At 37.6% G+C, this 15,746-nt stretch overlaps 1 protein-coding gene across 1 annotated transcript in view; it reads right to left on the bottom strand.

Annotated features, from left to right (window-relative positions):
* Window positions 1-1,377: 1,377 nt before the first annotated feature.
* The window catches only part of LOC130602977 (mannose-binding protein-like), a 109,103-nt gene continuing 94,734 nt past the window's right edge, over window positions 1,378-15,746 (bottom strand). Inside the window, 6 exon segments of the mRNA XM_057416365.1 lie at window positions 1,378-1,639; window positions 1,641-1,751; window positions 1,878-1,884; window positions 3,871-3,946; window positions 3,949-3,975; window positions 5,152-5,222. Of these exon segments, the coding sequence (XP_057272348.1) occupies window positions 1,538-1,639; window positions 1,641-1,751; window positions 1,878-1,884; window positions 3,871-3,946; window positions 3,949-3,975; window positions 5,152-5,222 (394 nt within the window). The 3' untranslated portion in view covers window positions 1,378-1,537.

Below are 15,746 nucleotides of genomic sequence, written 5' to 3'. Positions count from 1 at the left end.
GATTAAAAACTCCCAAGCAAAATTTAAAAAGTTTTAGTTTTCATGGTTGCAGGACACCAATTGAAAGGAGTGTAGTTTGTTTGAGAACTGCAAAGATCCATTGCCAGTAATGACAAGAGAGCACAATGCAGAACAGCAGATAAATCATACTCTAGAAAATTCACACCCTTCACCAATTTGAATAATTGCTTTTTTGATATACCTGTATAACCTGGTGCAGAGAAAAGAAATGTCATTAATTACAAAGATAAGTATGCAGTATGAAAATAACCGTTATAAACCAGATGAAGTTGGCACCAAGCTCATTGCTTCTCTATACAGATACATTTCTATGTTCTTATGGGTGCACATAACTTGCCAGTATAGACAGCCCTTCTTTCCATAGAGGTATTTAGCTTACATGTCTTAAAATCACTGAAGGAGGAATTGAAAATCTTCTATTCTTGCATGGTTGAAAACTTAAAGCCTGTGTATAAACAGTTTTCTTATTTTTCAAAATTTCAGTATTGGCAAATGAGCAACTTTGCTGTTGGGGTATTTACCTATTCCTAGCTAATCACCTTTTTGTATTTCACTTGAGGTGCAAGAAGCTCCCATCAAGAAAATAATAAAAACCTATGGTATAACTTCTTTCACATTAAGGACCTATGCACATTAATAAGGGGTTTGCTGTTTTTCTGTATGAGCCAAATTCCACTTGGAGTACATTTCACCGGTAGGCTCATGTGTTTAATTTCAGACAAAATATTTCTGCTTTCTTCTTCATTTAAATATTGATCTATATCTCCTGTAATTCAAATGACTGCTATAGCTTGCCAGAACACATCTTGTTCTCTTGTGATTGTTCTATTGCACACAAAGAAACCTGCCTTGGTGCTTTACTGTCTTATTCCTCTGTGTAGTTACAGCACATTTAATTTTCCTATCATGTGGAGAAAAACAGCACAAAAATAGCTAAAACTTCAAAAAATAAATTATTTTGATGTCAGTAATCACTTGTGTACAATGCACCTCTGTACCCAGATGACAAATATCACTCTATACTCCAAGTGATCATTATCAGTAATTTTTAGAACTACAGTAAAAGTGGAGTAGGAGCAAAGCCATGACTAAATACTGAAATAAGTGTATTCACTGTCCATTTTTTACGTGATAAAAGAACATATCAGAAGCAACATGGGGAGAGTAATCTCTCCAAGTTTACAGCTCAGCTCAAAGACAGAATGTTTAAAAGATTTTCATTAGTTTCAAGATTAGCTGCTACCCCCATGGTGCATTTATGAGGAACTCATAGGAAGGTACAAGCAGCCTGCTGAGCGTGCCATAGTTTATTAGCCTTACTACCAGTAAGGTAAAATATAATTAATAACGGTTGAAAAAAAATTAAATCTGTTTTTTATTAGGAGATTCAAAACTGAATGTCAAAGAGATAGCAGTTATAAATATAGGCCAATTCTGCTTAGTCCAGGCCACTTTTATAGAAACAAACTTCTGTCAGCCACATAACTGAGAGCAAAAACTTTGGGTTTTCTCAGACTCATAAGCTCAAGAACTCACAAATAATTAAGGCATGTGAATTTGAACAATTCATGTTATTCCATTTTCTAGAGTTCTGTATTATTGCACAGTCTTCATTTTTTTAGACTATTTGGTTCTTCAGCATTCCAGTTTCTGTAAGTTACAGCTCCTCCATTCAGATACAGAAACCTGTCTTCAGTCTGTTCATTAGAGCATATAACCCTGCTTCCAAGCTGTTAAGTGTTTTAAGGATATGTTTTCAGCCTCCTAGGAGAGGCAAGTGTATTTCCAGCTTTTGTACAACAAGATTTTCCAGTTGAGACAATTTTCTTTTATCAATAGTCTTGATATTCTTTAACATGAAACCTAGAAACAAAAGTGAACATAGTTGTATTATACAAAAAATTGATTATGTTATAGCTATTTATCCTTATCACAATTGTAGTTCGGAAGTAGCTAATACCAGCTATAAGCAGACTATTTCTTGAAGTAGTAGGGAGAATCCAACAGAAGTCAAACAAAATAGACACCTGGAAATACCACACCCACACTTCAAGAAAACTGGGATTTCACAAGAAACTGGATCACCAGTCTCATTCTAAGGTTTTCCATTTCCAGTTCTAATAGTACTGCAGCTCTTGAATCAGAATCTGTAGCAATTCCCACTCAAACTGCAAGCATGACAAAATAGCTTGCCAGATCAATTAAAATCATACAAGGCAACTGAGCTGCAGATATTCTGTACCCATCAGCCTTAGCACAGAAACCAAAGCTGAGGAGCTGTAACAGAATTCAGGGCTTAAAACAGCAGAGCAGGAAGAGGAGATGTAGGTACAGCTCTAAAGAGGCTAGGAAACTGAGCCTCCAGAAAATATAAATTATCTTAGGAGAAGTGGGAAGGTCAAGTTTACATGCTTGACAGGCTTTCATGGTAAATACTGGAAAGTGAAGCTCTTGCTCATTTAGCAGATAAAACTGCTAGCAGCAATTGTTTTGAAACAGTTACTGTCTTTAATGGGCAAGTTACTTTATCTTATTGTTTTTAACAGGTTTCTGGGATTAATGTTAAGGCAGTCAACCACTTTATAGCAATGATATGAACACTGGGACATATGCATAGTTAAATTTTCCTCTGGTGTTTTGGGAATGGTACCAGCACAATGCTCTTGTGGGCAGTGAACCCCACTATGATTCTGTGCCAGGTAAAACCTTCACAACGGTTTCAGACAGCCTTTTCTAGGGTGCTGATACATAAGCACTGACAAAAAGGAGATGGCTGAAGTGATTACTGCTACCAGCTGTTCAGCCTCTCTGTGCTCTTCAGTTTCTTGCCCCAATTTCAGGTTAGCTTTCAAGCTTTATGCACAACTATGGCTTCAGAGTTGTGCTTTCTGCAGGGAAGACACCCCTTGAAAGGAGCTATATGATGAAATGAGCTGTTCTACTGACGCTCATGATGTGGTAAATTGCAGCCTGTGTAATTTTCTCCTGTTAGTTTAAGAACATTGATGGACCTTGTGCTTTTCCTAATCCAGCATTTGTACCAAGGTAGTAGTGCACTGATGGGCTATTCTTTGAAAGTTTTCATACAGTATCTCTTGAGAAAGCGCTTGCAGCCAGGCTCAGGCAGACAGCATCCCAATCCATGTCTACTCATAGAAAATGGTCTAGAACTGAGGCAATAAGAGAAATGTAATGCAATGCTTAAAGCATGAGCACCCAGAGAAGAGTAACTGCTCCTGCTTGTCTCTGCAGGTCATTGGTTACTTACAAGTTATTTAGTAATTTATACTACACAGCAACTGTCTCTGTGATGCTTAACTCTCTTGTGACCTGGTGTCATGTGGGATAGCTATTTGGTTTCCAGAGCAGAAACCACAGGCCACATTGCAGAGCGGTTCCATGGGAATTTTTCCCACTTGGAAAGACTTCCTTACCGGGAAGACTGGGTGGGCTTTAAATTCTGCCAAAGTCATCTTCTATTCAAGGGTAAAATCCCAGTTCTCAAAGGCAAAACACACATGTAAATGTTTTTAAATGAATCAAACTTGAAGTAAAAACCACATGAACAGGCAAAGAATGGAAGAAAAAAAATACTGTTTATAACATGAAATAGGGTGTTTGTTATTTCACTCACAGACAACAATAAACTAGTGACTCATTCAAGATGCTTTTTCCTCCCAGTCATGTTGGTCAATTTATCCCCCATGAAACAGATGGGTTATCTTTCTGCTCCTCGCACTTCTGGAAATCACACTTTTCCTCAAATGATGTTACAAGAATACTGGACATTAACACATATATTTTTGTTTGAAAGATAAACTGAAAGGTTGAAAGCCAGATTATAGAAACATGAGAAATTTATTTCTTCTATGATCTCCTTCTTCCACTTTCTCTCCTTGAGGTCCTAAATCGCCTTTTATTCCTGGAAACCCTGTAGATCTCTCAATTATTCTCCTAAAGTTCAACTAAAATAAAATTTTTAGAATGTTTTATAGGTTTTTCTCCCACTATGTTTTCTTAGTATTTAGAGAGAGTACCAAACACTGACTCTTTCCCGCCCCCAGGAAAATAAAAATATCTCAGGAAAATTGTATCGATTCTATGGAAAGCTGCAGTTACTAGGAAATGCATTACTTTGATGAAAAATATCAACTTATGACACAGAAAATCCAATGAAATAAATGCCATCTCATGTTAGAAACTAGAAACCCAATATACTTCAGCTGTAATCCAGTCACACATCACAGTATATGAGCTAGAAAATGAGCTAAATCATAAGGATACCTCTGAAGCAGTTTGCTGGAACAGATAGTGCTGGCTTTATTTATTTCAACTGTGAAATTGCAGAGGACGTACTGAGGGTATGTGGACTGGAAAATGTCTATGCAGAATATTAATATATGCCACTGAAAAATTTTATGTCATAGTTCATATTAGGAGGCATTGATAACAATGGGAGTTTGCTTGGAGGTTGAAAAGCAGTTATCTAATTCCAAAATGTGTGATGGTATCTACATAACACCACAGACAGCATACAGTAACAAAGTATACAGTTCCATATGTACTTATTAATTAATTGGACAGAAACTTATTTGGGAACTTGGGAGAGCAGGTGACTTTGGTTCTATCACATGACAGAGATCATTTGCTGATCTATTTGCTGTTTACAGCAGCGCATGTCTTGCCTTGGGGGAATTCTGTTGTTGGGACTTGGGGAATATGAAGCAATCAAGTTATGACTGTCAGATTAGTAGACAACTCTTGCAAGCAGGATTTCTGGTTTTGAGAGCTGGCCCCTGGAAAGGAAAAGCAATAATCATTTAGTAGGGTATTGTAGGAAACTCTGAATATGATTTAGAGTCTAAATGGTACAATCGGGTTAAAATATCATTCCGTATCTTTTTTATTTCTTTATTTATTTATTAAAATCCAAGTATCTGGAGTAGCATTATAAATGCAGAAAGGATTTTCAGCTCCCTGAAATTGTGCAGAGCCTACAAAAGGCTCATGGTACAGAAGAAAAGGAGAGAAGAAGAAAGACAAAATGAAAGATGAAGGAGGCATGAAACAAGACTAAAGGGATGATGAGTGTTGAAAATAAAATATCGCTAAATGGTCATAGCTGTGTACCTGGTTCTCCTTTGTCAGCTTTGGGACCACCTCTTCCATCTCTGCCTGGTAAGCCATTGACTGCAGGAGCACTGCAGGTTTACCTGTGTTAACTGAACTTGTTACCATCATCAGTGAAAGCCATAATAACAAGTCTTTGAAAGGCAGAAGAGTAATTGCTAAGTTCACAGATCTGTGACAAATCAAGCAGAGTAGTTTAATAAATTTATCTGTTTATATAATTTTAAAGGGTTGCTTAGGAAAGAATTGCCTGCACTGCGTAGGAAATAGACTCCCATCTTCAGGAAAAGACCAAAACCAAGGTATAGTGTCTGAACCACTTCATCTATCCTCTGATTGTAATCTTTATGTATGGAAACCAGAAAAGAAGCAACCAAGCTGATAAGAATCTGAAAATCTCAAGGTGTAATGAAAATACCTAATATAACACAGCCATCGATCTCACTGTGCTGCAAATCCATTTCAATGTTTTGTTCACTGTGTGTCTAAATTTAAAGAATTCATGCCAAATGAGTCATACAGTATTCCAGTTTGGGATGAATCCTGAGCTCTCCAGCTATCGTGTTTCTGCTGGGACTCTTCTTTCCACGGCAATTAGGATTGCTGTATGTCTAAACTTAGAGTGATTAAGCTGTTTCTGTTGATAGCATCTCCACTGTAAGAAAACACGCATAGCTTAAAGAGTAAAAATCTTAAGTGCATTTAAATAATAATGATCTACTTGCCTCCTAATTTCTCCTTTCAGATCTTGTATATTTGTAAGATACATTACTTCCTCAGTATTATGCTTCAGAGCCAAAGTCCTCTTGGATCCTAGATTTTCAATATTTTGCTGCCCTCTTTGAGCAGAACAGTAACAGGCAGTAATGTCAAAAGGTAAAGCTCTACATGACATTCTGACAATATGCACCACAGTAATTGTCCTTTATTATAATATGAGGGTCAAATCTGAGGTAATCATTTCCCATGTATTCTGTGTTTAACTCAAAAAACAAAAAGAAATGACCACATATGTGAGCTGGCAAAATTTCAAGGTTAATAAGTTACGTACTAAAGTCAATCGGCCTTATTTTTTACCAGTTCTACCAGTCAAAATGAAAAAAAAAGCACTATTTGGTTGACAGATTGGGATAAGGAGAGAAAAAAAAAATCCAGCATGAATTTTGCTACTCATCTCAATTATTTCTCTAAATTTTAAGCTTCAGAAAAGATTACCCACAGAGAGCAGCTTCGTGTTATGTTTCATCTGATAAAGTACAATATAAAATATAATCACTAGCATATTACTGTGAGAACATTATCATTAGGGTAAAAGGCAATTTAGGAAGCACCACTTCTCTGTATACTACTTTCTTCTTCCTCCTTTAGGCTCACATCAAAATGTGTGGCAATGGCATACACCAAAATAAAATAAGGAAAGGTATTCAGCTAACTAGTAAAACAAAACTTGAATCCTGGTATATATTTCTGATCCAGCTTCCTGGACTCAAGCCAGTTCTTAACAGCCCTCTAAGGATTTCCTCAATTATTATACTATATTACCCACTAGCAGGGAAGTTGACATTAAAGCTGTCTCCCATGAATTCAGTAAGACAAAGCTCAGAAGAATGGCACAATAAAAGAAATCTTGAAAACCAAATGTTAAGCTCTCAGAGAAGTCCACTCCCTGCAGAGATTCAACCTCACACACACCTTTGTTGGTTTGCCTATCAGGAGCTAAGATGTATTTACTTCCAAAGTTATCCAAGTCTACCACCTGCCACAGAAAATATATGGACTCAGTCAGGGATCAATATGATCAGACAAAAGCCATTTATTGCAAAGCCTTAACCCCTTAAATACTATTTCTTACATGCACTTACAGTGATTTGGCATATTATGATTGGATGCATGTCTCGAAGACCCGTAGTGACTAACATACAATTGGTTAAGCACAGGTGTGAGAACTTGACCTCAAAAGCTTGCCAACAGTCCACAGTTCTCATAACTTAGTGAATTCCAGCTTCTTCTTATCTTGCTTGCTTAAGCTTCCTTGGGCCTCTCATGGCCTTGCTGTATCTTTCAGGATTATTCAGAGTTTGTGTACCAATTATCCATTCTCCTGTGAGAACACTGTCTCCACAACCACCCCAAAATTCTATGAGATCTGAAGTACCTGTTTACCAAACTGGTGGCAGGGTTTCCTAGCAATGAAATAATTTCCCAAAGAGAGAAACAATAATTTGCACCAACAATGGTTTAGATAAAAATCAAAATGCTACAAATTTCTCACAAAAGTGGAATAAACCTTAGGGATCTGAAATAGAAAAAGTAGGTTTTCATAGACAGGTTTTGCAGTCAACATTCGATGGACAATCAAATACTGAGAATCCTGCCAAGTGTGGAACTTAATGACAGTCCTTAGGTCCCAAGGCTTACACAGTTGCAGACTTTATCAGCAGAGATCAGAATTAGGCCTTGAAAGATGCCATGAAACTTTTATATTTAGGAGGTAGCTAGTTCTGGAAGTCCTTTTTAATGAGATAAATCTTAGGTAATTCTTTTATTCCTCCACAAAATGTGCTTTAAGACATGATTCACCCAGTTCAGGTCACATCAGTGAAATGATCCTGGAAGAGGCAGCAGGGAGCCCTTGTTCCTCATTTTGGAGGTGACAGCTTTGAGCCATTAGACTGAAACCTGAGAGTCTGACAGCACAGGACAGCCCAACTGAATTAAAGTACTAGGGAAAGTGCTTCTCTAAGGCAGGTATTACATTTATACAGAAAATAATCAGGCACAGAATGCTGTTGAACTGATAGATTACACCATGCTACAATCCTCCTCATCAGCTTGCTTCTGTAAGGCATCTTACAGAAGTCTTTTTCAACCAGCATGTCTGCACCTGCAAGAGTTGCATGGCCTCAGTATGGTTAAATACTTATCACAGCAAAAGTTCTTTACTTACCAATACCTTTACTTGATCAATGCACAGTAAAACTCTTATCACACCACTGGCTTCCCAGCACAACAGAACATAGTAGAGAAGAACAAGGATGGAAACCTGCTGGAATTTTACCAAGAAAAAACCCCAAACAAAAACCTTCTATTTTTCTAATGAAAGCTGTAATTTTGTGCTTTGTTTTGGGAAGAGGTTGTTTACTTGCTTATCTCTGTCTTGCACAATCCTAATGATTGCTTACCTCAGTCTTACCACCCCTATTTACATGTATTGCATATGACATTCTGGGAGTGAGCCCTTTGCTCTTTGCATGGCCTTAGACAGATATTGGCCATGTTACAGTACAAATTAACAATGAAAAAAAAATCAGAACAACTGCAGGCAGTGAAAGATCTGACTGTAAGGCTTTCACCCTTTATTCAGCCAATTTGATTCATTTTTTTTATTAATAACCTAAGAGAGAGAAGGATATTTGAAGCTCTGAATTAGTCCTGGAAAAAAAATTGGCCAGCTCAAACACACCCATTTTTGTTTAAAAATGGGATGTAGGATTTAAAAAAAAAAACAAACAGAAAGCCATCAGGTGAAGGGATATATCTTTAAACTTTTAAGTAAATTGCTTGATATTTGTCTTCCTGGTTGCTAGTAAAAGTCAGTGGTTAGAATAACTCAGTCAAGCTTGTGCTGTCCAGCTGGTTATGGTACCATTGTGTGTATGTGAAAAGTAGCAAGAACTCTGTGGGATGTTGTCATGGATAGCTCTGCAAAATTAATAGCATAAAACGTAATGCCAAGGAAGAGATGTCTTGGGCAATTTTGCTTGCAGATGATTTTCTTACCCAGAAGAAAGTCTCAGATACCTCCAGCTGCAAAACCCAGTTCAAAGTCCGCATTCCTGCAGAAGTGTCAGGAGTGATTTTTTTCCCAAGTTCCCATATCTGGGGCTGTTCTCTGAAGTGGTGCCATCAAACAGATATGTAGGCTGTTGTGCTGCCTTTGTATCTTTCCTGTTCAGGAACTAGAATAAATTTAGTTTCAGTATAAATAAAATAAAAACATCAGTTCAGAGCAGTGGTATTTGTCAGTCATAATTTGATAAAAACATTGTAGAGCCAACATAATTTAACAAAGATTTGAAATTAGAGCTTTTGGGGTTTTGTTGATTTTGTTTTTGTTTTTGTTTTTTAATAAGAAGCTGAAATTTCCACACTGACCTTTGCTGTTTTGGCCAAGAACTAAAAGTGGTATCAGTATGCTCTGAACACATGGCATCCAGAGCACATCTAGGAACCTTGCAACCCACAAAAATGTCTGGTTTGTTGAATGTCTGTTGAACTTCCGTGAACATTGCTTGACTGAGAAGCAGCAGTATTAAGCAGATAGGATTCTCAGCAATTTACCCACCACTAGGTTCTCAACAGGTCAGGACACCATCTTGCTGAAACATAGTTTGTCACACCGTACAAATTTCACTAAGCTGTGGCAAACCCAGCATGTTTATATGCAGTATTCAAACCTACAGGACTATTGTAAATTCCTGCACTGAGTGAGAAAAAACAAAACGAAACAAAAACCCCAAAACATAAGGGCATGTGGCTTACTAGTCACAAATTACTAAATGTTTTTTTTCACTGGATTTGTAATTTTATTTTCTATCCCCTTATTTCTTTACAGCCTTCCCTTCCTCCAGAATGATTTGGTTCTCCTGATTCCCAATTTGAGTACCGAGTTCCTCACTATTTAGATCCTTGACTGTACCTTCTTTCTACACATCATTCATTTGAGGGGATGGTCTTACGTCTGGCTTCTCTTTGATATATGGTGTAGCTCTTTGCAGATTTCCTTGGAGATGCAAGCACCCCAGCACTTGAGTGGGGTGGTGAGAACCCTTGGCTTTTAAAGTTTCAAACTTGCCTTTGGAGCCATCAGGTTTGAGTATTCTTTACCAGCAGCAGTATCATAAGGGAATAAAAGAAGTGGGAACCCTATTCAATTTTTTCATTACAGCACAACAGGGTGACAGCTCCTAGACACTTGCAAAATAATATATGGCTAAAGCACTGAACTGAAATGCACAGCTAGCTCATTGATTCACTTTGATGTCAGACCAATAGAGTGCTCTTATCCCCAAACCACGGGTTTACAGAGTATTTCAAACATTTCATTGAGACAACTGGAGTCAAGTTTAAAGGCTTTTGAGGAACAAAACCCTAGGAATAACCTTGTTTCAGAAAACTGGACTAGGCATTGTGAAATATCATTCTTAATTGGCTCTCATGCAGTTTCATTAGAGCTCTTAGAAAGATATCAAGTGGAAGCTGTCCTGTTCAGGATCTTTTTTTTTTTTTCAGCTACTGCTGAACCCAGGACAATAGGCCAGGTTGGACAGGGCTCTGAGCAGCCTGGTCTAGTGGAAAGTGTCCCTGCCCATGCAGGGAGGATGGAACTAGATGATCCCTTCCAACAAAAACCATTCTATGAGTCTATGATATAAAGGAACTTACTTTACACATTTGTGATGTATGGGCTATCCATCACTCAAGCAAAGTTTTTATCCACTAGACCACTTTTCACCCACCTCTTTGACTTTTGCAAAGAATACATTGCTTAGTGCAACTGGAAAACTAACCACAGTGTAAAATCTTAACACATTTACACCTTCGTATTTCAGAGCAGCTACAATCGTGTCCTAAATAAGAAGAATCAGGTAGCTAAAGAGACAGAGGATTTCACAAGATTTTTTCTGCTCCAGCATATAAACATACAAAGATAAATTGCAGTGCTTCACAATAACACCACAGTTTACACCTTGACATATACTCAACTGAATAAAATAAAAACTATGATGATGCTTACATAGGTGTATGGTGCCAAAATATTCAGTGCTACATTGCTCTGTGCAAGTATAGGCTAAATTGCTTAAATATTGCCATCAAAAAGTAATAAAACAAAAATAAATGTCTTTCATACAAAGTTCAGAGCACATAATCTAACTATTGGGCTAATGGAGTCTACAGACTAATGGGGAATTTTTGTCCATTCATCTTGGAGGAACAGGAACCTTTTGGCTTTCTCCTTTGCTTTTCTTTCATCTGCTGTAAATGAAAAATGACTGGAAGTGGATTATTTTCTGCTCAGTCTGTTTCAAACACAGCCTTTTCTTGATGCTTAAGTGCTCATAAAACATCATATCTGACTTCCAGCTCTTTGCGCTAGCCACAATAGAAGATGCAGAATGGCATCTTTTGCCAAAGTTGAATGAGTTGTTCACATTTGACAACTTGATTGGTCAAGTAAAGACTCGTCAAGGGTTTTCTTCATGTTGCAACAAAAATTTGTGAAGCAGAGGCCTCTACAGTCATGCAACAACTGAGATTCATATACAGTTGAAGTACCAGAAGCTGTAAACACATTATGCTTCTCAATTTAAATATATTAAGAAATATTTAAGGAAGATTGAGCAGGTAAGAATCCAGATAGAAATCCCCCACAGATTTAGTGATGCCAGGTGGAGTCTGCTCACACTGAAAATTCTTTAATATGCACAGCAAAGCTTGTGGAGCATAGTGTAGTTACTGAGAATAAGGGATAGATGAAGTCCCTACATTTTTTCATCATTTTTCTTATGTTTCAGAAGGATTTTGCTTTTCTCTTTCTTAATGTTAATGATTTCAGAAAATATTCAAAGTCATCAGTAGGGTCTTCAGGACTTTCATTTGCGTAGCTGATTCAGAAATACTTAATATGGAAAGCAACAGATGCTAACTGGGCAAGTGAAAGCACACCCAGTAATGAATAAAGTGGCCTGTAAGTGACCTCTGGTGGACAAGAAGAACAATGTTAAATTTGTTTGCTGTATATATTCTCAGAAAGGTAGTTTATCAATTGAACTAGCCTACATCCATTCAGCTGAACATTGCCTAATATTATACCATAAAAAAGAAATCTTCCACTTGAACCAAAAAGTATGTAATGAAAAAAAAATTGCAAGCTAATACAAGACTGGTCAAGTTTTGAATCATAACTTTAGTAGTCTTTGATACAAGAGGGATTCTTAACTGTTGCATGTATACCATTAACACTATACAATTAACAAAGTGAAGCTAGGGCAATATTTCAGGTAATATAAAACTCACAAGCAATTTCAAAGGGAATAGAGTGATACTTTAAGGGTGGTTAGTCAAACCAGCATTTAGAATCATAGAATCATAGAATAGTTAGGGTTGGAAAGGACCTTAAGATCATCTAGCTCCCAGATCATGTTAGGTGATAGAATCTATACTTCCAGCACACACAGGCTATTCATCCCAGGCACTGTACTCAATTTTAAGAACTTATATAGCTATATATTACCATACAGAATATCCCCCCAAGGACCTTCTTCTATTTTCAAGTAAATATTTTTAAAGATAACTGTAAGCTTGGGAATTCATTTTGATCTCGTGGGTTGAAGAGTCTTCCAGCACTGGGCTTTGGGGCCCATGTTTGCAGAGTGCACATACAGTCTGAGAGACCACAAACTTTACACAAATCCATGTAGGACCTCAAAATCCTTTTTGGTAATGAAATTTGCTTTCCCTTCCTACTGTTTCTTAATTTTCCCCTGGAGCTAAAATTCCAATAGCTTCTCACATGGGTCTAACAATAGACATGGGAGATGGTTTGCTGTACAGAAATAGCACACTGAAATTGTTTCCAAGGAAAACCAGTCTGTCTTGGCAACAGTTGTCCTGGCAACTAAGTCTCCTTGAAGAGGATGATAGCCACTGATCTGTGGAAACAGATCAGCGAGACATTTTTTTCAGACACAAGAGGGGCTAGGGAATAGAGCTGCAGAGCCCCCACCATTTGGCTTCCCCGACTTGTCCTACTGGGACAAGGAATTCCCACTAGCCAAAGAGGTTAACTGAAATTCTGTCCCTTCAGCATAGATCCAGGATGTGCTAATTACAAGGCATATTAATAGGCAGCATCCTTAGACACCTTTTTTTTAAAATTTATTTATTTTTAGCTAGTCATGTTTAGGACTGGCTTAACTGGAAAATTGTACTGGAAAAATCATATTGGAACATAAGTCAACACAGTTGTGACAGTACTAAGTGGAGCACAGATAAAAATGGCAGAGCACATTTCTGAGCACAGAAGACAATATGAAAGCTTTGAAGAGCTACATAGCTTTTGGTATTGTACTTTACATGGAGAGTGATGCAGGTGCCCATCAAAGCTAGCACTGCTCCAGGAAGGCTGGGCTGTGCTTGTAACAGCCCAGCATCAGCCCCAAGCCTAAATGAAGCCTAAGGCTCACAACAAGGTGTTCAAATGCTGGTCTTTTGCCTTGGACAGTGTTTCCTTGTGTGACTCTCCCTGATTGCCTGTTATGACTTGATTGCTCTTTCTGCTAGAGTGGCCTTACTACAAGTTAATAGCACTTTGGGACAAAGCATATGCTATTTTAATTGCTGCTCCTTCCCCTATATGACATTTGCCTAGACTAAAATGAATAGAAACACAAAAGTGAAAATGCCTCCTTCTCAGCACCATTTGAACACACGCACCAGGTTTAAGAGCACAACACATGAAGCCTCACTTCCCAGACAAAGCCTGCTATTCCCTTTTTCCCTTACAATCCCACTTCTGACAGGCTTAAACACAGTTTGCCTCAACACCTCCTGGAAATGTTTTAAGTCTTCCACAAGATGAGCCTCACCTGGTCACAGCCATGAGGATGTCATGCCAGGACAGTGGCTACAGGGACAGCAGCTCTCCTTCATGAGGAGAAAAAAAACCCTTCAGCTGCTGAGCTGGTGGCGCTGCCTGGGCAAAGCCATGAAACGGAAATAAGCAATTTCATTTCCATGGTCTTGCTGTCCCTGATCTGTCTCTCTCAAAGAACATGTGTGATTGGAGACTCTGGGTGACTGAATGATGAGCAAGGTGTTGAGTGGAGAGCAGAAATTTAAGCTAACCGATTTGAAATGGAATAGTTAGAAGAAAGAACAGAAGTACCTGAGTCCAGCCCAGCCCAAAAGGGCCAGGGTGAGGGTGAGCAGGGCTGCACCAGGACATCCAGGTCCAGAAACAGCAGCATTTTCAGCAGTTTCTCAGGAACTGATCTAGAAACACACAAACAGTGGTTTAGAAAACATGACTTTGCAATAAAATGTTTTTCTTCATATTATTCACCATATTATTATACTTTTTAAACCTGAATGATATAAATCTGAGCATACTATTATTTTAGTCATAAATATTTGAACACATGCATTATCATAGGAGGAATGCAAAAGCGTTTATTAGATAATAGCACAACCATTGCATGAATTCATATTTGCACAAGTAGCAGAGACATGTTTTCATCACTTGACACTTCTCTTTCCATTATCTGCGTGGTAAACTCAAACACAGTAGATGTTTCAGGAGGCTACTAGGCAGATGAACTCCCTGAAACTTTCAAGGAGAGATAAAAAACCGCTCAAGTAATAGATCATACACCCTGAAAATTCCATAATAAATATTTGGAGATAGATACATAAAATCCCATTTCTAAACTAAACAAGTAAACAACTTGAAAAATTGGCTCAGACTTAAAAATTATGAACCGACTACAAATTGACGGCAAACATATTAAAGGCCTATATTTGTTCAAATACATTATTCATAAGAAATAATTTTAACTGTAGTTATATGCAATTTATATTGCATAAACTTAAGCAAATACTTGTAACCAAAAGCTGATTTAAAGAATTAATGAGCAATCTCTAAATAAAATTCTGTTACTAAATAAATTCCTCCCTGATGTGCAAAGCCATATGCTTCCTTTAATATATATTCCAATATTTCTATTAACAGCTGAGCCCTATAATATTGGATAGAAACAAACAGTTTAGCTCTAATTAAGCTCTTGCTAAACAGAACTGCAATGAAGCAAGAGGCAAGAAACCATTGTTTCTGAAATGTTCTTAAGAGATTTAAGGTTCACACCAGCAACACAAGCTAACTGTATGTTTATGCTAAACAGCTACATTTCTTCTCTAGGTCAATATTTTCTGAATTTTAATAAACAAATGAAGAGCAGGGGGAATGCATTCTTTTCACCTCTACTAAGTCACTTCCATTGTCCATTGCTGCAGTCCTTTGGACAAGAGATTTAGCAATGAACATCTCAGGCTAAGAGATTCTGCAATATAATGTGGTATATCTGCACAGTTTGAATTGATTTACCATACTGGCAGCATCATCATGCTTTTTAGAAGCCATAAGCAATTGGGAAATTCAGATTACATACGCCTTTTAGACAGCTGTCACAAAAAACTTCTACATGCTCTAATAGAATTACATCATCTTCTGTAAAAAAAAATAAATCTTTCAACAAGAAAACAGTTAGGCATTATTACCAGTTAGATGGATGTACAAGCAATAAATACAACTCTAAAAAAGAATTTTATGTAGGTTGCTTTTTTTTTAATACTTTTTTTCCTTCAGCTACAAAACTTCTCCTTCCCTTCTCTGCTGGCAAATATCTCCAACATAGGCACAGAAAAGCATGCCCACACTCCTAGGTGCCTGAGTGACTATGTTTGTCTCTCAGTCCACAGCTTCTCTGAACTCAGTGCTCACTATGGAAAAGCATGAAGAGTGGGTTTGATTTGTGCTG

This window comes from Pezoporus wallicus, unplaced genomic scaffold (genome assembly GCF_028554395.1).
Source record: "Pezoporus wallicus isolate ANWC-B61680 ecotype Strahan unplaced genomic scaffold, APGP_CSIRO_Pwel_v1 contig_2012, whole genome shotgun sequence".
Lineage (NCBI taxonomy): Eukaryota > Metazoa > Chordata > Aves > Psittaciformes > Psittacidae > Pezoporus > Pezoporus wallicus.
Note: the sequence above shows the minus strand (reverse complement) of the source record. Positions and strands in the feature narration are given on the sequence as shown.